Source organism: Mytilus galloprovincialis, chromosome 10, assembly GCF_965363235.1.
Source record: "Mytilus galloprovincialis chromosome 10, xbMytGall1.hap1.1, whole genome shotgun sequence".
NCBI classification, from domain to species: Eukaryota; Metazoa; Mollusca; class Bivalvia; order Mytilida; family Mytilidae; genus Mytilus; species Mytilus galloprovincialis.
The window spans coordinates 47,649,264-47,673,561 of record NC_134847.1 but is presented as its reverse complement, the minus strand read 5'-3'; the positions used below and the strand labels follow the sequence as shown (position 1 = coordinate 47,673,561).

The following is a 24,298-nucleotide window of genomic DNA, read 5'->3' as shown; positions in this document are numbered from 1 at the left end:
AAATTAACAGGTGATAGTGGAGAGACAGGAACAAGCATAAGTGGAGAGACAGGAAATAGATTGACAGACGAAACTGGAGATGGTTCATCTGGGGATGCATTAAACAGCTTGGCTGAAACAACAGATAATGGACCAGGTGTGGTTCAGGCATCAGGAGAGGGTGAGGTTAAGGAAACAACTGATGGTTTGGAAGGAGAAATGGGAGAGGGTGAGGTTAAGGAAACAACTGATGGTTTGGAAGGAGAAATGGGAGACTCCTCTGATGTCATGCCAATACAACTTGGAGACACAAGTCAACCAGACGATGATGATGATGTGCTAGATTTAATGGAAGATAATGGAGATGACTTAAAGAATGATCAGACTGATGGAATGGTCACCTCTGATGGGCCAGAATGTGATGGGAAAGTTACTGACCTACCTGAGGAAAGTGTACAAGTTTCACCAACAAATGAAATATCTGAAATTGTTGAGACTAATGAGCAGACAACTGACCTGGTGGAGGAAAATCTGATAAAAGATACCAAGTCAGTGGAACCAGAACAAACAGGGCTATCTGGAGAGCATGAACAAGTTCCCGAAGTTTCTGGTGGAAATGAGCTAAATAAAGAGCAGGAGGATTATGATGTTCTGGATTTAAATGATGAGTCAGACTTGCGTAAGAATAACTCATTAAATCTAATTACAGCTTATGTTTAAAAACATGTTGAAACATATCAAAGTACTTTCAACAAGTTACAACCTTCATTCAAGATGTCAGATATTATTGTCATGGAACAAATGAGACCATGTACAATAGAAAAAAACTTTAATAAAAATGATCAGTCATTAAGATTTTTATAAAATATATGTGCTCTAAGAGAGTATGAATATCTATCCACCTTTGAGTGACACCATGCTTGCAAACAACAAAACATACATCTGTATTGGTCCCTGGTTAATATTTTGAATACCATTGCAGTTTAAAGACTCAGCATTTTGACATGTTGACAACAGCTGTGTTTTTCCACCAGATAAAATTTTGAAAAAGCAATTTGCAATATTAGTGAAACACAGCATGATCACTATTTAAATTATACCATATTTTAAGAACAAGGGAGATAATCACTTGCCAAACTGTCATTTGGAACTTTTAAAATGTGACAGAAAATAACTAGATAAAAGTTTTGCCCAAAGATGGGCAATGACTGTTATGTATTTCTTATTCCACATACATTGTGCATGCATTAACTTTGTGTTTTTCAGCTGCCTCTTCAAACCAGAATAAATTGTTATCGAATGAGGATGATAAAGATGTAATAGCAGAAGCCAGAGATGTCATTGAAGATATTAAACAGTTAGATACAGGTATTATTCATCCTATGTGTTATTCAAGAATAACTATTTTGACTTGCCATGATTAACATTGAAGGATTCACAGAGAAATTGAAAAAAAGGTCGCAAACGTGCAAAAAGGCAGCCTTTATAAAAATCTCTAAAATTTTATTGTATTTATATAAAAATGAAGATGGGATATGATTGCCAATGAAACAACTTTGCACAAGAGACGAAATGACACAGAAATTAACAGCTATATGTCACCGTACCTCTTTCAACAAAGAGCAAAGCCAATACTGCATAGTCAGCTATAAAATGCCTCCAAATATCCAATGTAAAACAATTCAACCGAGAAAACTAATGGCCTAATTAATGTACAAAAACTCATCAGATGGATACAAATAGAAATACATATAACAAAAACATGTGGACGTTACCAGGTACTTGTACATCCCAACTACAAAAAGATACTAAGTACAGTTTTGAGAGTTGACTTATTCAGGGATATTTTTAAGCCCAACAAACAGTGGAAACTATATGTAGAAAAACAACATTGTAATTTGATATGATTGTATCCTGTTGTGTGTTGTTTGAAAATAAACATGTTTTTTTGAAACATATTTTTTATAATGCAGAAACTGAAAACCAAAGTGACATGGAAACAAAAGATGAAATAAGTCAATCTGGAGAAAAAGATGAAGTCATGGAAGTTTGTAAAGATGACACTGAAGATATTGTACTGAACACTGACATAAATGATGATGATATCACAACTTCTAATGACCAGGAAGATTGTCTATTGAATACTGAAATGGAGGCTGAACCAGAAGATGCTTCAACCATGGAAACAGGAAATGATGCAGGGGAGATAAATCTTGATACAGGTGAAATGGTTCAAAGTGAAAGTGGAGTGGAAAATGTTGACATGGAAAAAGCAGATGAACCAGTTGAAGCAGTGATGGAAAATGAAGAAACAGAAAAAGATGTAGATATGGTAGGAAGTGAGGAGAAAGAAAATATAGAAGATAAAAACAAAAATGAAAATGATGCTGATGTTTCAATGGAAATCTTGGAGGATAAGGAGAAAACAGAAGTTGTTGAAAATGTAGACAAAGAGAAAGAAACTGATATTAGTCAGCCAGAGGATTCAACAGTTCCGGAAGCAGCAGTCGACAGTGATGAGGGACTTAAAATTACTCAAGTTGAAAGTATCGTTGACTTGAAAGAAGACGGTGGAGAAAAAGAAAGTGGGGAAGAAGTGTCTGTTGCTGCTTCTGGAGTGGAAAAAGAAAATGGAGATCAAGATACAACACAGGAGAAGGCTGTAACTCCCAATGAAGAGGGAAAGAAAGAAGAAGCTGAATCAGAGGTGGCTGTTAATACCACTGAAGAGAAGAAAGATCAGCCAGAAGAGACTTTAACTACAGAAAATAAAATTGAGAAAAATGTTGCTGAGATTAAGGCAGATACTGATGATGTACAAATTGTTGAAAAACCCAAAGAAGAAGAGATTGATATCATAGATTTGGATAGTGACACAGAGAAAGAGGTAAAGTCAGAGACAACTGATGGTACAAGTGGAATACAGATAGCTTCCGTTAGTGGTGGTACTGATATATCCAGTGTTAAGGTAAGTTTTGATGTCAATTACAAAATGTAAGTAATATAAGATACAAAACTTTAACTTTATTCTTCATATTACATCAGATCATATCTTGTTACATTATATGAATTCCAAAAAAAAATGGTTGTGGTGGGGTGGGGGGGGGGGGGGGGGGGGGGTAAATTCTGCAAAGAAAATCTCATTGTAGGACAGTCATGACACTTGTTTATGATGTCAATGATATTGATACTATGTATATTTAGAAAATTAATTTGATGTTTTTATATGATAGTTAACTAGTATTGTTTAAACTTTGTAGGAATCTGAAAAGGTCAAAGTAGAGGTGAAAAAAGGTAAATATAAAATTTATGCAAGGCATCATATAAAATGATTAATTCATCAATATGTTGTATTTCAGAAAAGTAGGAGAAAAAAATATACATTTGTTTAAAAAATGGAAAAATAAATAAAATATTAAAACCAGATGCTACTATAAAAGCAGAAATTTTCATTAGGGATCTGATTTCATTTATTTCGTGGATAAGAATTTGATTATTTATATGAGTCACCTATACGGTGTCTCTAATATTCAGAAGAAAAATCTTATTTAAAGCATCGATTAGACTGTGATTCGTTTGAAACAAACACCGCATGGCACTAAATTTCTGGAAATTGAAAATTGTAAATTGTCTAGACACACAGGCTATGATGAAACAACTTATCCTAGACCAATCGCAATTCTTCTAGCCTTGGGCTATCCGTCCTGCAGAAATTTCGAACCCTGCTGTGTGGTGCGTTTTCAGATTCATTACTTAACAACTTCCTGTTTACTGAACATTTACATCATTTTATACATGACGTCCAAGTTGAAAATTTTCTTCACATTTTCTCAGGAACTACATTACAAGGATTTCTGAAATTTGGTTTCAGGGTTTATATAAGTTAGCTAAACTGTGATGCAATTTCATATTCATCACTCAACAGCTTCCTGTTTACCATCAAATATTTGGGCCGGGGTATCTTCAGTGAGAATCAGCTCACAGTTTTGCTTGTTCTGTATCATTACAATGTCAAAACACGTAAAAAATGTCATATTACTAAATTTAAAGGTAGAGGCGAATCATTTTTTAGTGTCATTTAAAATGTGGCTTTTTCAGATGTTAAACCAGTTGTGCCTGTAAAACAAGAGGTGAAGCATGAAGTTAGAACTGATAATAAATCTCCAAAGAGTAAAATACAGACTTGTATTGTGTGTAAAAAGGTAGGACTAAATTAGTGAATATAAGAGAGGCATACAAATTTCATAGCCATACATAATTTACAGACGCTCAATGAAAAATTTCAAGATTAAGTAATTTATTTGTTTATTGTTTACTAATAACAAGAATATTACATTAATTCCTGTCAATGTGATCACTGTAATATTGTAACTAGAATCAAACAAATTTAATTGCAAAGAAAATATTTTAATGAATCAAAACCAATAAAGTAGTTTACTAAATGACTAAGGCTTAGGTATAAGGTCTGTAATAGTAGTTAAATAAAGTATAACCATTTTTAACCGGATTTCCTAAGGAAAAATCGGTTATTGATTCGGTAATGAAAGGCCAGCATCTGGAGGGGAATCAGGTTGGGTGGCCAGAATTTGTTTTTTGGGCGACTGCCAAACAGTGTCTGTGCATTTACTCGTGAATCATTCAACCAAAGCTTTTCAAATTTTAGATGTTGTTACTGATTACAAAATGGAGGTCAAGTTCAATATTGATGATTGTCACTTTTATTGATCAGGAGTGATGATCCTTGGGATACTTAAAAATTTTAAGACACAAATAAATTCAGTTTACTGTCATTCTGACAGCTCTTGTTTAGGTGTTTTATCGATATGACAAATATGTTTGTTTTTCAGGTTGGAAAATGTAAATATAACATTGTTAGAAATGGTGACATCAAACATCTATGTGATGATGACTGTTTTAAACGATTCCGATCCAACCCTACAACATATTTACGATCATCAACACCACCGCAGCCACCACAGGAACCCAAGACAGCGGCTCCAGCAAACAACCAACATGGACAATACAAAACCTGCCAAGTCTGTCAAGTTATGAACATAAATGCCTCAACAGCAAAACCATTTCTGAATTGGCAGGGTATGGATTTTTGTGGTGAGGATTGTCTTGGCAAATTCCAGAGTAGTCTGAATACATCATGTTCAAGCTGTTCGAACGTTATACAGCAAGCAACTAAAGGAAAATTTTGTTTCAAGTTCGGAAACCAGATCAGGCAGTTTTGTTCTCAGGGTTGTTATAACGATTTCCTGAAAAAGCAAAAACTTTGCGAATGTTGTCAAAAGGACATTACTAAAAGTTCAGATGCCTTTGTAGCCCCAGCAGGTCCGGATAGTTCATTTAAAGATTTCTGCAGCCAAAGCTGTCTTCAAAAGTATGAAGAAAAAAATAATCGCGACATTGAAATCACTGGCGTTGACCCTGGGAAGAAAAGTGGTCCTGCTCCTAAAGGTACACACACTTGTTCCGTCTGTTCAAAGGTCAATACCATGAAACATCAAGTGCAGCTGGAAGGGAAAACCAATTATCTCTGTGGGGATCCTTGTTTCTCAGCATTCCAATATGCCAACAAATTGACAATGAACACTTGCGACAATTGTGGCATTTATTGCTACAATGAAGGGATGCATCCTCAGTATATTCAGTTTGAAGGGCAGCAAAAACGCTTTTGCAGTTTCATGTGTGTAAATACATTTAAAACATTAAACAAAAAAGGGGTCTCGTGTTCATGGTGTAACTGTAAGAAAAGTAACTTTGACATGATTGAGCGAGTTGATGCTAATAACAAGTACCAGTTATTTTGCTCCCTTAATTGTCTTTCCTTGTATCGTGTGAACCTTCAGGCTACTTCGAATCAAGCAGTTCTATGTGACCAGTGTAAAAGATATGTTCCTGCACAGTACCATCTGACCATGAGTGATGCTTCTGTTCGGAATTTTTGTTCTTATAATTGTGTCATGAAATTTCAATCACAGTTTACCTCCAATGCTGCACCGTCGGGGACAACAACAGCTGCTCCAAAACCTGGGGGAATACAGACCAGATCAACAACTAGGCCACCCCAGCCAGTGCAGCATAAACGTGAGTTACCATGGTTTTAGTAAACAGTATGTAAATCAGTTAAATCAGTCAGGACAGTTTCAAGTTAATCTCTTTGAAAAAAAATATTTATTTGGCGATTGTTTTGAAGTTTTCTTTCAATAAAAGATAAGAACATCCATTTAAAAAAATTTTCAAATTGGGTCATCCATCAGATTTACAGACAATTAGCTAAATGTGGTTTTAAATTGGATTAACCTGCAGGAATAGAGTGATAGCTCGATTGTTTGAATATTTCAAACCTTTACTGAGGTAGAAATATACTTAAGAATTAATCTATTTAGATATATACCTTTACCAAAATCTGCCAGAAAAAGAAGTGTTTCATGCATTTTGAAGAAAAGTACAATTTAAGGTGACTTGTAAATGCTAACATCTACATCATCCAACTCAGATGAGTAGTTGTCTCATTAACAATAAAAAAAGTATGGGTAGAAAATTTGCCTTGCTATAGGTCAGATATGAACTCTTCAAAGAGATTTTGCAAGCATTCTTCTGATAAAATGCTTATCATAGAATAACAGTCAAATATTACTGAACTCACATTTTCATCTTTCAAAATATGCATCCAAATGTTTGTTATCAAATTATTTATTTCAGCTGCCAATCCACAAACTGCAATTAGGTCTGTCGCACCACACAATATGGTCCGACCACCATTACAAAACAGACCAACCAATCCAAATATGAATCAGATACCAATAATATCAAATGTGGTCTCTCTCGCACCTCAAGGTAAGTTACATGTACCTGCCTTTACAGAACAGACCAACCAATCCAAACATGAATCAGATACCAATAATATCAAATGGGGTCTCTCTCTCACCTCAAGGTAAGTTACATGTACCTGCTATCATAGAACATACCAACCAATCCAAATATGAATCAGATACCAATTATATCAAATGTTGTCTCTCTCGCACCTCAAGGTAAGTTACATGTACCTGCCTTTACAGAACAGACCAACCAATCCAAACATGAATCAGATACCAATATCAAATGTGGTCTCTCTGGCACCTCGAGGTAAGTTACATGTACCTGCTTTCATAGAACAGACCAACCAATCCAAACATGAATCAGATACCAATAATATCAAATGTGGTCTCTCTGGCACCTCAAGGTAAGTTACAGGTACCTGCCTTTACAGAACAGACCAACCAATCCAAATATGAATCAGATACCAATAATATCAAATGGGGTCTCTCTCGCACCTCAAGGTAAGTTACATGTACCTGCCTTCATAGAACAGACCAACCAATCCAAACATGAATCAGATACCAATACATTTGTAATATCAAATGTGAATCAGATACCAATAATATCAAATGTGGTCTCTCTGGCACCTCAAGGTAAGTTACAGGTACCTGTCTTTACAGAACAGACCAACCAATTCAAATGTGAATCAGATACCAATAATATCAAATGTGGTCTCTCTCGCACCTTAAGGTAAGATATCTTTATGGATGAACTTTTAAGATTTTATATAGGTAGGGTGGGGTTTTCACATTGTCATCTATTGACTGAAAACATTTACTAACCATGGTTAGTGTTATTTTGGCTTATTGAAAGTAGTTGCTATATTTAGTTATATTATGTTTTTTTAATGACCGTAGGGAGAAAACAGAAATTTAGTTCGTTTGACATTCATACATTTGTAGTTGCAGATACTTAAAATCTAAATAGGACTTGTTGCAGATTAAGGGGAGATAATTGTAATCTAAATTGGAGTTGGTGCAGATAAAGGGGAGATAATTGTAATCTAATGGAAGTTGTTGCAGATTGAGGGGAGATAATTGTATACACAATGATGAACGTAAAACATGCCATTGTTACAATGTGTGTTTATGAAGACCTAGTTATGTCAGAATCTTACCTCTGAACTTCAAATCTTTGAAATGAATAATTCATTAAAATTACATGTACCATGTAATGAGTTACCAAAGAGTATTTTTTATTGTTTTAAACTTTTATGTGAAACTGAAGACATATAGCTTTAATCCTTATTGTTGGTTATTTTGCCAGCATATTGAATTTAGCGGGAGGAGAAGTCAAACTTTTTGGAAGTTGGAATGTTCTTCAGTGATTTTCCTTCAAAATACAAGGCAATAGCTTTTTAGTATCTATAAGAAGTAATTCCTATGTGTTACAATATTAATACATGTGATTATGATAATAAGAAAAAAAATGTGAATGAAATGAAAATCATAACTTATGAAGAATACAAATTTATATTGTATTTTGATACTCTTTCTTGCTTTTCCTGTTACACACAAGACTGATTTTATACAAGAAACACATTTTACCAGTAGTGTTTAGGAAACTTTTGACAATAACTAAACCAAAAATTATTTGAATAAGCATTACTATATAATAAAGCTAGATTTATATTTTACTGTTTTATTTTTTTTAGTCAACCAACAAGTGAATTTCAAGTCAAATCAACAAGTTCCATTGGTTATCAACAATAAAAATACTAATATCAGGGTAAGTATTGCATCATGGGAAGACAATGGTTTGGTGAAAAGAAAGATCGCATTATAAATGTCTAATCTGAATTCTCTATAAGCTGTGACTTAATTACAAAATGCTAATCATGGTTAAATGTATTTAAGTAGACCTACTGTGAAAGTACTTTTATTCGTGGGGTACCAATTTTCGTGGTTTTCGTGGATGACTTTATCCACGAATTTAAGTGTCCAACGAAATAAAACAATCATTGACTTGTCCAAATCAAGACATGGAGATTCCTATGTACGTTTGACTAGTGTTATGATCTAGATAATATATGACTAACACCAAATTTGAGAATACTATAATAGCAGTCACAGGGCAAACGCACTATTAACTACAACTGAATGCAGGATAATACCCATTTAATCTTTAATAACCTAAACTGTACATCTTTTCATCTTTTAATTCTCATTAAAAATATTTTTGATCGATGAAAGTCAGATTTCCGGTATTGATATGCTAATATGATAAAGTGTTAATTTTATATCCTCATAGTTCTCGTACATAAGGGAAATAATAATTTCATGCTGGGCTTGATTTTGATAAGAATTATTTTACAATTCAAGATACGTTTATGGCATTTGTTTATATTACTGTTTTCTCTAAGTGACATGTTTATGGCCTAATTTACACAGTTGATGGTCTTTAATCTGTTGATCACTTTATCTTGGGTTAATTAGTGTTGTCACTACGATTTATACGGGTCAATGTTTACTTTGCAATTTCCTCCAAGGTCAATGTTTACTTTGCAATTTCCTTCAATCAAGACTAATTGTAACCTTGGTTTGTAAAGGCTTTTGATCAATTATTCATTTTTTTTTTCTAGAAATCTTAAATCCACGAATTTTAAAACCCACGAACATGTAAATATTGCTGAAACCACGAAAATTGATACCCACGAATTAAAGTACTTTCATAGTATCAAGGAAAAGTTTATTGGAAAAAGTATAATACACTTCACATATATACATATATATATATGTGGGAAAAAAAGGAAATACAAATCTGGTTCTTCAAACTTATAGTAAAACTAGAACTTTATACTAAGGGTTCCATACTGGAATACAGTTGGCTTTTCTCTTATATTGGTTTATTTGAAATTCTACATGAAGTGAAATATTTCATTGATCCAAATGTTTAAATACTCATTTGAAATTGCAATTTGTGATGACTGGACCCTGATCTATAAATACAGGGGCGGATCCAGCCATTTTAAAAAGGGGGGTCCCAACCCAGGACAAAGGGGGGTTCCAACTATATGTCCCCATTCAAATGCATTGATCTTTCAAAAAAGGGGGGTTTCCAACCCCGAAACCCTCCCCCTTGATCCGCCAATGAAATAGATAATACATAATGTAAATTTAAAAAAGAATTGTCAAAAAACCTATAGGATAGACAAGATAAGCCGAATTTATGTTATATTGTAAGAATATCAGAAACTATAAATGATTTATTCTTGGAATCTTCTCATTAGAAGACGAAATCGGTCATGTAATGCATAAACATGAAATTGTAACATAGCTAAAGAACAAAGAAGACAATAATGATTTTGAATCACTCTTGTAATAGGTGAAATTGTAAAAACAAACTTCCTTTGCATGGCTTACCAATTAAAGTTAATTTAAAATATTTTGCATACTAATTTTTTTTCCAGACAACCGTTCCAGCTCAGGCTACACAAACTATTCAGACAGTTATCATCCAACCTCCACAACCAAAAACATTCAAAAACAAGTCATGTCTATGTAAACCATTTGTACAGACTAAGGCCACATCATGCCGTCCTCACACACAAACAAAGGAAACACAAACAGGTATGGCTTGTATTCTCCAGTACTTTTGAAGTGCAATTAGTTTGAAAATTTAGTATTGAAAAAATGTTTGGTTCTAGATAACTTTCTTACAAATCATATATCTGATTGTTCAGACTTATCTTTAAATTGTTGTAAAATGTTTTATGCAATATCTCCAAACATAAGTCAAAAGTAGAGAATAAGGATATAGTTTATCAATTCGAAAGCATAATATGCACATGAGAAAAACAAATTCAAAGGAAAGTGAATTTATTGCTGTTCTTTGTCTTAAATGCAGTATGGCCTCATTATGGAGTAATCAATCCTTTTATCTCATTATATGTTCAGGACCCCTCTTGCCTCAGTTTGAAGAATGTTTTTTCAAAGATCAAGAGTTCTGATGCATTTTGAATATTTCACATTGAAAGAAACAGTCTGTAAAATTATTTGATAGTTAAATTAATTTAGGGATCATTGATTAATTCTTTTATTAAGAAGAATGTAAGGCTCTTATCAGTTTTATGTAGTGGGTTGATATAAATGTAATGGGTTGATATAAAAACACACCACAAAGTATATATTCTAGTAAGTGTTTTATTATTGTTTGAGTTTGCCTTTACTCTAATTATTCTTCTGATTTCATGAATGAAACTTTCAAATATAAAAAAATAAGGTAACATTTATATTCAAACTATATTTCCATGTTAAAATGCATATGTACACAAATGTGAATTAGAACTAAAAAAAAAAGATAAACCACTGCTAAATCTTTTCCTTATTTTTCAGACAAAGATATGGAACCCAAGAATGTTCTGATACCTATTCCGATCCCCTTCTATGTGCCAGTACCAATGGCAATGTACTCACAGCCAACACCAATCCCCTTTCCATTCCCCATACCTATACCTATACCATGCTTCATACCAACCACCAAGAAAAGTACCAACAGTATTCTGAAACATATAAAGGTACGTACTAAAGAGATGGTTACAGTGTTTTGATATGAAGATGTATTTAGGGAAATAACTGGATGTACAAATGACCCAAAATGTGCTTTCTGAACAATACAATTGAATTTTCAATGCAAGTGTCAAGGTTCATGTTTTGAAAAATGCTAAAATCAACCTAAGACCAAATAGAAATTAAAAGATGTGGTATGAGTGTTAATAAGACAACTCGCTATCCAAGTCACAACATGTAAAAAGTAAACAATTATGGGTGAAAGTAAGGCCTTCATCACAGACCCTTGGCTGGCTCACACATAACAGCAAGCTATAAAGGGCCCCAAAATGACTAGTGTAAAACCATTCAAACAGGAAAGCCAACAGTCTTATCTATGTAGAAAATGAGAAACGAGAAAATACACATCTTCATTCTCAACCAGTAATCCTGGCTACCATAAAACATTCAAGGTAGCTGAAAGCAACACTAACAAACCATACCTTTGGTCCTTCTTTGTCAATACAAACAAAAGTAAAGTCAAATACCCTGAAATCAAATTAATTGCTCAAATTTAAAATCACTTTATGTAACTTGATTCCTGTAAAAGCAGAAATGTTTGTGGCGGATTTAATTTCGTTTATTTTGTGGAAAGAATATATCCCACCAGGAAAATTTAACCTACATATAATGTCACTTCAATTTACTGGAAACCACAAAATTTTGACCCCAGGAAAATTTTAATGTTTGTACAGTATTAACATTTACATCTATTTATTTAAAGATAAAGCATTTGGAATTTTTATGCCCCAGCTACGATAGTAGAGGGGCATTATTGTTTCTGGTCTCTGCTTCCGTTCGTTCGTCCATCCGTCCTTCCGTCTGTGCATCTGTTCAGGTTAAAGTTTTTGGTCAAGGTAGTTTTTGATGAAGCTGAAGTCCAATCAACTTGAAACTTAGTACACTTGTTGCTTATGATATGATCTTTCTAATTTTAAAGCCAAATTAGACTTTTGACCCCAATTTCACGGTCCACTGAACATAGAAAATGAAAGTGGGAGTTTCAGGTTAAAGTTTTTGGTCAAGGTAGTTTTTGATGAAATTGAAGTCCAATCAACTTGAAACTTAGTACATATGTTCTCTATAGTATAATCTTTTTAATTTTAATGCCAAATTAGATTATTACCCAATTTCACGGTCCATGGAACATGGAAAAGGATAGTGTGAGTGGGGCATCTGTGTACTTTGGACACATTCTTGTTTATTTTGATTTAAGGAGATTCGCGAGAAGATACCTGACGATCCTTTAGAAGCTGAGCTTTTAATGATGGCAGAGGCAGTGAGTGCTGTGGCAAAGGAATCATCGGACTCAGAATCAGAAAATGAGGCAGAAATGGAACCAGTAGAAGGTATAAACAGAAAACCAGTCTTTAAAGCTCAAATAAAGATCCAGTATATTATAAAATCTCGCTGTGCTATTTCTTGCCTTTAATGTTTATGTTGTTTTCTGTGTATATTTATGTATCTAATCTGTTAGAATAGTATGTGTATGTTGTTTCTGTGTATGTTTATGTATCTAGCCTATTAGAGTAGTTTTTGCATGCAAAATGTTGTTTCTGTGTATATTTATGCATCTAGCCTGTTAGAGTAGTTTTTGTATGCAAAATGTATATGTAGATATTTATATTATGTTATATCTTACTAGCAGTTAGCTTTTTTTTCACTAAAAATGAATTTTTATATTCAGATTTTTTAAAAGAACTTGTTTTGACTTATTGAGAGTATTTAAATGAACAACATTGACAATTGATGTGAGTTGTTTTTTTTAAAAATCATATATTTTGGAAATATATCTTTGTGCTAGGATTTTAACAAAAATTGAAATGCAGGTATGATATGCTGTATTCAAAATTTTACCCAATGTCCAAAATTTATTTTTCTGAAGTTGGAAAAAAATGTGAAGGAAAAAATTGCCTGGCTATGAAAAATACCTTTTTGTCCCTGAATTTCGATGAAAATTCATTTACGGGAATAATAATTTATTCAAAACTGATTCCTGACATGAAATCTTTTTTGTGCAAATGAAAATTGATATAAACTATTGTATTCCAAATAGATTTAAAAAAATTGATATATTGGTATGTAACATGCGTTTCCAAACTGGTAACCAGTGTCAAAAATGATCCGTTGTCCACAATTTTCAAAATTTTTGTCAAAACACATAGAGCTTTGATTTTAACAGAAATTGGTGTTCATGTAGAACATATCCTGATTTAGTTTTGTTGTGACAGTTGAAAAAACTATGTACATTTTGCCTTGCTTGCATCAGCATTTATCTGTTTCTGTTTTCTCAAAAATGTACAGGTAGTGCCCTTATTTACATGTCAGATTTCTAGTTTATTATATGCATTAACTATCGCCTGCTTTTTGTCAAGCCTTGGACTTTAGTCGAAAAAGCGAGACATAGCGATCCTACATTCCGTCGGCGTCGTTGGCAGCAATGGCATCCACAAATACAATGTATTCACTCTGTGGTTAAAGGTTTTGAAATTTTGATAAATTTCTTAAACTTTCCTTGATTACTACGAAACTTGGACAGAAGTTTGTTTATGTTCATTAGATAGTATCCAGAAGTAAATTTTGTAAAAAAAAATCTATTTTTTCTGCATTTTACTTATAAATGGACTTAGTTTTTCTGCCAAGAAACAATACATTCACTCTGTGGTTAAAGTTTTTAAAATTTTGATTACTTTCTTAAACTATCCTGGATTTGTACCAAACTTGGACAGCAGCTTGTTTCTGATCATAAGATAGTATCCAGAAGTAAAGTTTGTAAAAAAAAATCCATTTTTTTCCCGTAATTTACTTATAAATAGACTTAGTTTTTCTTCCAGTTAACTTTACATACAGTCTGCAGTTAAAGTTTTTAAAACATTTATTAGATTCATAAACTATCCTTGATTTTTACCAAACTTGGACAGAAGCTTCTTACAATCAAAAGATAGTATTAAAAGGATTATTTTTATTGATTTTTTTCCTCATTTTTGTTGAGTCTGCAATCAACAGCAAAAGTAGGCGAGACACTGGGTTCAGCGGAATCCTTACAAATTTTAACCAAATTTGGCATGTTATAAAAAATAGTGACTTTGTAGGAATGTTATTAGACAAGATCTAGATAAAATTGCAATCTTTTAGCACACATTTAGTCAAAATAATTAATACTTCTATTTTGTTATCCATTTAGATTTGAAAAAGAAGGGATAAGGGAATGTCCAACAAAAAAGATGTGAAGTACAAGGAAATAAACAATTTATTACTGATGAATGTAGTTGGGGGACTTAACAAAAATTACAGAATGTGTACATGTTAAATCAAAATATAGCTTATTCCTTGCTATAATATAAAAATAAGAATAAGTATAGGTCACCAAGTTTATAATCAATCTACAGATTTAAAAAAAAATTGACACAATTTGTAAGGAATATACAGAGAAAAGACATTATTTGTGCATGTAAAGAATGAAAACAAAATGACAGAATTTTGAAAAAAAAAATATGAGAAGAAAGTTATGTTAAAGACTTTGGAAACTTATCGCTTATATTTATAACCCCTGTATTGGAGGGGACATTAAGTTTAACCCTTGTCCGTCTGTATGTACGTTCCAAAATTGGTTTCCGTTCTCTAATTTTAGTTTGCCTCAACCAATTGTTATGAAACTTATATACAATGCTTATTTACCACAAAACACAGGTCAAGTTTGAATTTTGGTGTCGCCACTTTTACAGTTCAAGAGTTATGCCCTTTACTAAATGAACAAAAATATAAATGATGTCGTTTTTTAAAATCTTCTTTGAAAATTGGAGTTTTCTTTCTTTGTCCAGAATGTCAGTTGAATCAACTACAACCAATGCCTTTATACAAATGCAATATTCAATTTTACTTTCCACAACCTTTATAATTCAGTACTTTCAAGCACTTTGATTACCATACTAGTGTTAAACCCCTTTATAAATGGAAAAATTGCTGATTTTTTTCATTTCTGTTCTCTAACCTAAGTTTGTCTAAACTAAATTTAATGAAATGTATATATATATATAATGCTAATTAACACTAAACTCAGTTTAAAGTTCAAATTTGGCAGCTTCACTTTTACAGTTCTTGAGTTTTGTCCCTTTATAATGTATTTTTTTTTTAAATAGGTTAGTGGTAAAATTAAATTTACATATATCCATATACAATGTATTGAAACAAAAATTTGAGTCTGATTTTATTGAGATTGTGAAGGCAATCTTTCCTATGAGTGCTTGCAAACACTTCTCTTTTTCATTTGGCTAGATGCATACATGTACACTTCCTCCTTCAGAAATAGCAGACACCAAAATCTCTCCTCCTTCTGATTCCCCAGAACCTGAAGTTCCAGAAAAACCTGCTGACCTTGGAGAGGACATGTTACAGATGGCACTCAGAATGGCGACAGAGATGACCCCTGAACCTGTGATGGATTTAGAGGAAACCATTGAACCTGTTCCTGTCAGTACAGGTATGATAGATTTGTGAGGTCATGCTTAAATTATACAATATGAAATGCAAGTACAGGACTTTTTAATACTGTAAATTCAGAAATTGTTGCAATGCTCTAGTTATTGCATATAGATCTATAGTTGTTAATTTCTGTGTCATTTGGTCTCTTGTGAAGAGTTGTCTCATTGGCAATCATACCACATCTTCTTTTTTTATACACACAATTTAATCTTGAAATAATAAACCATTTTTCTGTCAGAGAGAATGCTAACCAAACAAAACCTACCTTTTAGGCTGTATATAAATTACTGTTTTGTGATTACCAAATTTTCCTAAGACAGGAGAAGAGACATTAGGGGGATTGCTGTCACACACTATTTACTTTTTCACAAAAGTTAGTGGTAGAATAATGCAATTTCTTGAAACTGAACTTTTATTTAAGATATAGAATTATAATTTTATTTTTGTTTTTATTTTAAAGAACCCCCACCGAAGCCAAAACCCAAAGAACAAGAGGATACTGAAGAAGACGAAGAAGACGATGAATACACACCTGTCAGAGAAACTAGGTCACAAAAGGGCAAGGGGACAAAGAGATCAGGCAGCAATCAGGCAAGACGTAGATCAAAAAGACAGAAAGCACCTGTAGTCTTGAAAGCGGAGGAATCACCTGCTCCAGAGCCTGAACCTGAACCAGTAAATGAAACACCCCCTGATGCAAATATGTATCTCAAATATACATATGGTGTTAATGCATGGAAACATTGGGTTGTTTTGAAAAATAATCAGTTGGATAAAGTGACCAAACAAGGTTCAGGAAAGTTAAAACTGTTTAAGACTGACATGTTACAATGCTCGGCAGATGAACTCAATTATTCTTTATGTTTATTCGTTAAAGAAGTACGGAAACCAAATGGGGAGGAATACGCACCTGACAGTATATATTATCTTTGCATAGGTATGTGATATTACTTCCTGACAAGATACATATGAAGAATAATGTTTTTAATAAAAAAAAGTGTAATTGAAAAACTACATAGATAACAAAATAACTTTTATATAGATAACGTAAAATACCATCCATTATCCAAAAACCGGAAATTGTTACTTTGAATAACCTTTGTGTTATCATGATCGTACATAGAAAAAGCATAATAATTAATTATAAGTATATTGAAATTGACAATGTTAAAAGAGAATTGGAATTGACACAGTAAAGGTTAAAATAAGTTGAATAGTAATTTTACAGACAACAGAGCTCCAGATAAGAATTCTCAAATTGGGTTTTTTACCCACCATTTTCTTATATAATTGGGTGATAAAGTTTTTTAATTGCATTATGAATTCCAATTCACCCCTCATGTTAATATCAAATTGGGTTTTTCACCACCAAGCTCCTGAATGTATTGGGTTTTTTCATCAACACAATATTGAATATTTAGGCAATATCAACCCCAGATTTTTTTCCATCTTAAATATGTTTCTTTCTTTGTTTAGCTGTTTTATTTGGTTTAGGGTTAGGGTTAGGGTTATTTGCTAGCTGTTTTATTTGGTTTATTCACTGAGGAGCAATTGTAGGTTTAATTTGTGTCCCGTTCCAAACCTTCTGCCAGTTTTGTATTTTCTCACAAAAACGGATATGTGTATTCACAGGCACTCGTCTTACACCTTTATATAATAAATTCTGAGACCAGTGCCTGTGTGTGTATTCATTAATTAACCGTAAAATGAAAAAAAAAAAATACTACATAAACTCTTATTATACTTGAATGATTTTGGTTTATTCAATTTATATAAATCTGGGTTTAGTTGTCTTTTATTAGAACTTTTGGTTTCTCATGTTTTATCATGTCATAATTGATTTGGCCTTTCACTTTTTCCAACTGATTTCGTTTTTGACGAAACCCCGTGTTTATTAGCAATGTTCTCATTAGAAGGTACGCACACACGCCCGTGCTTTCGATGGACGCTTCCTAAAACACTGGCTGAGTCTTGTTATCATAACTTTCCCTCAGCTTTTCAAAAGAAGCTGAAAACATGCTTCTATTTAATATTTTTACCGGACATTCACTTTCGTTTTAATTCAATGTATGTTATGATAAATCTCGAGCAATGCAAACAAAATATGACTAAATGACACACGCTAATTGGATAAACGCAGAGAAGACCGAAATGTTTTCAAAAACACGTGTACCTATTGAGCAACGGGAAAACTCCAACAGGGACCCATTTCAGCTACTTGATGCAGGGATCTATTTTTAGAACGAAAGGAGATTTCTAATTATAAATATTGTAAACATAGATTTACGCGACGACTGTAAACAGATAAGGGTAAATAACGCAAACAGTAGCCAATTAAAGGGTTGAGAACTCATGGTTTGGGCAAATAATTGGGTTTTCCTTTGAAATAATTGGGTTATTGAACCCTGCAATGGGCAATTGCATTGGGTTTTTTATTATTTTTATTGCGTGATCACGCAAATACGCAGCTTATCTGGAGCTCTGAGACAATTTTTGTATAATAGGTTGAATTAGCAGTAACTTTAAAAAACAAAATGCATTCTTGGTTATATAACTTTTTTTGCAAATAGTATTTAAAACATTTAAATATTACAGGTATTCAGATGTTTCTATTTGAAAACGACAGGATAGACAACATCTTTACGGATATTTACTATGAGAAGTTTACAGAATGTCTGAATGAAGTTCTGCAGCGATACACACCTAAATTAAATGCAGCAGGTATACCAGCTTAGTATACTATTTCAAAAGATGTTTCTTGATTGAGTAAACCAATAGTTATATTAAATTTTCTTAGATATTTTTTTCTTTAGAGCAACTTTTCCTGTCTATTGTTCTTCCAAAAGTTCTCCAATGTAGTTATACGCCAATTTTTGTCATTTTCATCTTTGAGTTCTCATTAGATGCTGACTGAAAACAGCTGTTATCTTTGACAGAGCACAAAACTTTATTGTTTAAGAGACATAAATAAAAAGTTTTCCTTCACTTTTTATCGGTTTTCATACGACCGCAAAAAAAAATTTGCGTCGTATAATGGTATGATGTCGTCGTCTGCATCGTCCGAAGACACATTTGGTGTCCGGACAATAACTTTAGTTTAAGTAAATGGATCTCTATGAAATATTATAAAAAGGTTCAATACCTCACAATGTTTAATACCACAGGTAGAAGGTTTGGAGTGATTTTGGAATTTATGGTTCCAAAGGTTTAGGAATTTGGGGCCAAAAAAGGGGCCCAAATAAGCATATTTGTAGTTTCCAGTCCATAACTTGTGTTAAAGTGTTTAAGTCTCTCTGAAATTATACTACAAGGTTTCATACCATAAAGGGATGGTTAGTATTGACTTTGGGGGGGGGGGGGGGGTTATGGCTTAAAATGTTTTGGAATTAGGGGCAAAAAAAGGGGGAAAACTAGGTTTTTCTGGTCAATAGACAATTAAGACAATTTAAAAGCAGTGTAAGGGAGGTAATTCAAAAACATTTAACATGCAATGTTGGGTATGTTCAGATTTACCTTGTTTACACACACTACTTGAATATTTTGAATATTATGTATAAAGAAATGTCAGGTTTTGGACTAATTGCAAAAAAAGGGGGGTGGTAGTAGTTTTCAATTTTTATTTCCAAATTTTTGAAAAGTTTAAAGAAGAAATCTTTGACTGCACAATATTGTGCAATAGATTTGTAAGATCTTGACATTTGTTTTCTGTCAGAAACTCATATTATGTCAAAATTGGATCACAATCCAAATTCAGAGCTGTATCAAGCTTGAATGTTGTGTCCATACTTGCCCCAACTGTTAGGGTTCGACCTCCGCGGTCGTTTAAAGCTGTGCCCTTGGGAGCACCTGGTTACTCTTAAAAAAAAAGAAAATGTTGATGGCAACATGTGATTTATTTATTTAGATTACACCTGTTATCTTAATGCTAACTTCAACTACTTTTATTGTTTGCCAATGTCAATTTTAATTAAAAAGCTTGAGTAGACTTTAATACCAACAAAGCAAGCAAGTGAACCAAACCTTTAACTTGCTAGCATTAGGATAACAGCTGTAAAACTAAATGTTGGAGACATTTAATGTTAGGATCCCAGTTTTAAATGATAAATAGAGTATCATTATTTATAATTATTATTAAAAACTCTGTTATTTGTTTACTTTGTAGCTCAGATTGTATGTAGGATTGAAGAAGAACATTTATGGGAATGTAAACAATTAGGTGCTCACTCACCACATGTACTGCTGAACACTTTAGTGTATTTCAATACCAAGTTCTTCCAACTAAAAACCCCTGAAGATCATTTGAAGTTGTCGTTTACACACATAATGAAACACTGGAAGAAAACGCCTGTTGGTAAAGGGAATACCCAGGGCAGAAGTGTGTATCTGAGATATTACTGTCCTGCACCTGTGAGACCTGCATCAGGTATGTAGTTCACATAGCATTAGTATCTTAAATATACAATAACTAGAATATAACATTATTGGCATAAGACAGAAAGAGCAATATCTTACCTTAAATGATTTGGTTCCTAGCTAGTACCATTAAATTGTCCTTTGAAAGTGTTAAAAATATTTTTATTCCTCGAAAAAAGTTGAAAAATTATTTAACAGTTTGAGAATTATGTATTTATTTTAGGAGGAAACCAAAACCATATTTTATTTTGGCCTCATTTGTGTACAGTATGTGAAACCATGTAACTTCTACATTTAAATTTCATTACATGAAAATGTTATAGTGACATTTTTGATTGAATGAGAAAAAACTGCATTTTCATGGATATTTAATTAACCCTTTCCTCCATCAAAATTTTTGTTTCGCATACTTGATTCGCATAGGATTTTTCAACAAAATATTGAAAATATGCTTTGAAGTATTAATGCATTGTGAAAAACAAATATTCCATCAAATAAATTTTAGTCGGATATTCTTATGAATATTCTTTTCATATTCGATACAAATTTTATTAAGTCTGATGCAGACACTTTGTAGTCAAAGCGTTTCAAATGAGGTACCTCACAGGCGTCAAAAGGCGTCATTATGGAGTAAAGGGGGTGGCTTCAAAAGGTGTCATTATGGAGGAAAGGGTTAATAAATTTGCATAGAAACCTACAGAAAAGTAGTACTTTGTCTAAGAAGTTGAAAGTTTGTTGTTTATTTGAACCCACAAGTTCAAGAAAAATTTGTATCCTAAAAATAATGAATCAGAAGGAATATTATTTTGTAAAAACAAGCTATAGATTTCTTTCTATATTACAGAAAACAACAGGAAGAAGAAAGAAGAACTCCCAGTATATGAGCAGGCAGAGAATTTGGATAATCCTCTCAGATGCCCTGTCAAGCTATATGAGTTCTACTTATCTAAATGGTAAGTTTCTAATTATTTAAGGATTTAATTAAAAAAGGAAAAAGGAAAAATTTCTCAGACTTTTACCTTATATTTGCATTTGTACTATTTCGGTCCCAAATTGAAGGAAAAGAAATCTAGAATCTGCTTACATTTTGGTAAATGAACTTGTAAAAACTATTGAAGTCTTATATGAAAAGAAAGACAAGTGTTCTGGGGCAAAATATTTTACCCTTAATTGTAGGAAAAAAAACAAGGACACAAATTTTTAAACCTGACTTAAGTACATCATGAAGAGAAGTTATTCTGTGCTCTAGTAATTATAAAAAAAAGGTTAAATCACTAGTTTTCATGGAAATCAGATATTGGGCTACGTTTTCAAACAAAAAGAACTAGTTGTCTGGTAAACATTTGCTGTTTCCAGCTCTCTAAAGGCAAGTTAAGCAAAGTGATTCTGATAAACTTGCATAACAAATTAGATTACAAATAGGCTCTGACGCTAATTTCTAAATTTCTTTTATTTTATTGCTTAATAAATTTTCTATACATTTATATTATACATTTTTTTCCATGCCTACATGTATTTGTCTTAAACAACAGTTTTGGGGATATGTCAAGAAGTCTGGAAGACAACAGGGTGTTGTTTTGATGGCACTTAACAAATACAATGTTGTTAGTGGGGGAAAAGAGTATTATTAAGGTTGTACCCAACACTTTCACTAAAATTTATTTGGCTCGTTTAATTTTCATAAAATGTTGTCAAAATATTTACTTTGACCTTTTAACAAAAATATAAAAATTTTAAAAATTTTGAACCAACCGTTTTGTCCGAAAAAATACACTGGTTATATAGCAGTTTGACAAACACCAATTTTGATCATTGAGAGGCTTAATATTCCTTTTACAACACAACGTAATTAAAAGCCTAAATTTTTTCTTACCCCAACCATTTTACATAAGTCTTATAAAATAAATTTTCTTTATAGTTCCTGATGTATGTATAGCACTCAACTAATAATTATAAGTAACTTTAATTTTGAGACCATTTTAATTCTTAATTGTAAATATATGCAGTTGTCTCTTAACATTTTCTTACAACCCAGCACATATGAATTATTATATATCTTTTAAAACTTTATGATGACAATCCTATGAATTAATTATGATATTTATTACTTAGTGATTATTATAACCAAATTCAGTCATCTGTATATAATTAATTGTTTCCTTATGTTTTAAGGTGTACATAGTTGCTAAAACTATACCCTTTGGGTAGTGCTCCACATTTAATGGAGGAATATACAAGAAACTGAACTGATTAAAACATTTAGCTGACTTTACAGAGTTATCTCCCTGTAGTGTTAGGTACCACCTTAATAGAGAAAAGTATGAATTCCCATCAATCTTAAACATATTTTCCCACTTCTATCAATTTCCCAGAAAAATGACCATATAGCACATATCCATTATATGATATATCAACATCCATGTACAATACATATTTACTCTTTTATAGTCCAGAAAGTATAAAGAACAGAAGTGATGCATTCTATCTGGTACCAGAACGATCTTGTGTTCCTGACAGTCCTGTCTGGTACTCTACATCCAACCTTCAGACTGAGGCTATGAATAAAATGTTAAATAGAACATTACTAGTCCGCGAAATACAGGAATCATTTATACATACACAACCCATCTATGCATAATATCATTGTTCAGCTTTAGATCATACTTTTACATTGACCATGTACATTTCACCCAAGCCAGAATAGCTAGTACTTATCATTTTTGTAATGGTTCAATGATTTCCTTTTTTTTTAAGTGTACAAAGTATTCTGTTTTAGTCTGACAAACTTGTTCATAAGTATGTGGTTATTTTTAGATTATTAACAGCAGCATGTTAACATCAGTTTTCAATAAGACTTTATTATTTCTAGAAATTGTGAAACTTTGAAGGGATTATTAAAATGCCTTTTTATACATTTTCTAAATTGAAAGCAACTAATTTGATTGTAAAACTTAGAATAAGAAAACTATGAATATTCACAAGATCTGTAAATTGGTTTATCTAATATACCGGTAAACAAAGTGTTTACAGTTTTACAATGACACACTTTTAAAAGTTGTAATCTGTCTTTACATTATTGGGTCATGCAGGAATACAATAATCATGTAATTACCCTGCAATCTCATGACTTTCGTCTAATAGTTTTATGGGTGTATTTAATTGTTAAAACCATAAATAAAACATTATTTAATCAAGTATTAACCACCAACATAATCATACATAAAAGATGATACAATTATTGATCATTATGTAGATATATGTTTTGATGTATATATGAAGGTTGTATTATGATATGCATTTTATTTTTATCCATGAATTTATATGTTGGGATCAATAAGGTCACCTCAAATTGTCTCCTCCACAATTGTATTGGTAGACAGATTAGTCATGTCCCTCTGTTTGTTTGTCACAAAAAACTTTAACAGACATGTCCCCTTTATTTTACATAGGAATGGATTAAAACTTGACTAAACTACTAAATAATATGTTAAGTTGTTTAATTCTAACATATTATTTGTTTTTATGCCCCATTTATGAGCATCATAATTTCTGGTCTGTGCGTCTGTCCCGCTTCAGGTTAAAGTTTTTAGTCACAGTAGCTTTTAATGAAGTTTAAGTCAAATCAACTTGAAACTTAGTAGACATGTCCCTTATGATATTATCTTTCTAATTTTAATGCCAAATTAGAGTTTTGACCCCAATTTCACAGTCCACTGAATAAAGAAAATGATAATGTGATTACGGCATCTGTGTTCTATGGACATATTCTTGTTTTCTATCTTTCTATCTAAGAAAGATAGAAAAAAATCCTATCATTGTCTGTTCAATTGATATTTCTTTATTATTCATATTTACCATTGAATATCATGACATTTAGTATTTCATTTATCAACCATAAGATATAATTTGTTGTATATTTCATGTAATTGTTTTGTATATATAAGTAGATAGTGTTATGAATTGTTAAAAGTATATGTGACTTTGTACTTAAGATGTTGTTGGTTATTTTT

At 32.3% G+C, this 24,298-nt stretch overlaps 1 protein-coding gene across 2 annotated transcripts; it reads left to right on the top strand.

Moving 5' to 3' along the window:
• Positions 1-207: 207 nt before the first annotated feature.
• On the top strand, positions 208-23,851 carry LOC143047696 (zinc finger MYM-type protein 3-like). Of its 2 annotated transcripts, none has more exons than XM_076220901.1 (17): positions 208-658; positions 1,246-1,347; positions 1,953-2,947; positions 3,240-3,273; positions 4,078-4,181; positions 4,827-6,072; positions 6,691-6,825; positions 8,501-8,574; positions 10,256-10,415; positions 11,181-11,362; positions 12,610-12,742; positions 15,739-15,873; positions 16,336-16,812; positions 18,471-18,596; positions 20,038-20,298; positions 21,133-21,241; positions 22,737-23,851. In XM_076220901.1, exons 1-17 carry the CDS (start codon positions 247-249, stop codon positions 22,924-22,926), a joined length of 4,875 nt encoding a protein of 1,624 aa, XP_076077016.1. In that variant the 5' UTR covers positions 208-246; the 3' UTR covers positions 22,927-23,851. The 2 variants fall into 2 exon arrangements, with proteins under 2 accessions (XP_076077016.1, XP_076077015.1); XM_076220900.1 differs by having other exon boundaries at positions 15,697-15,873.
• Positions 23,852-24,298: the final 447 nt, after the last annotated feature.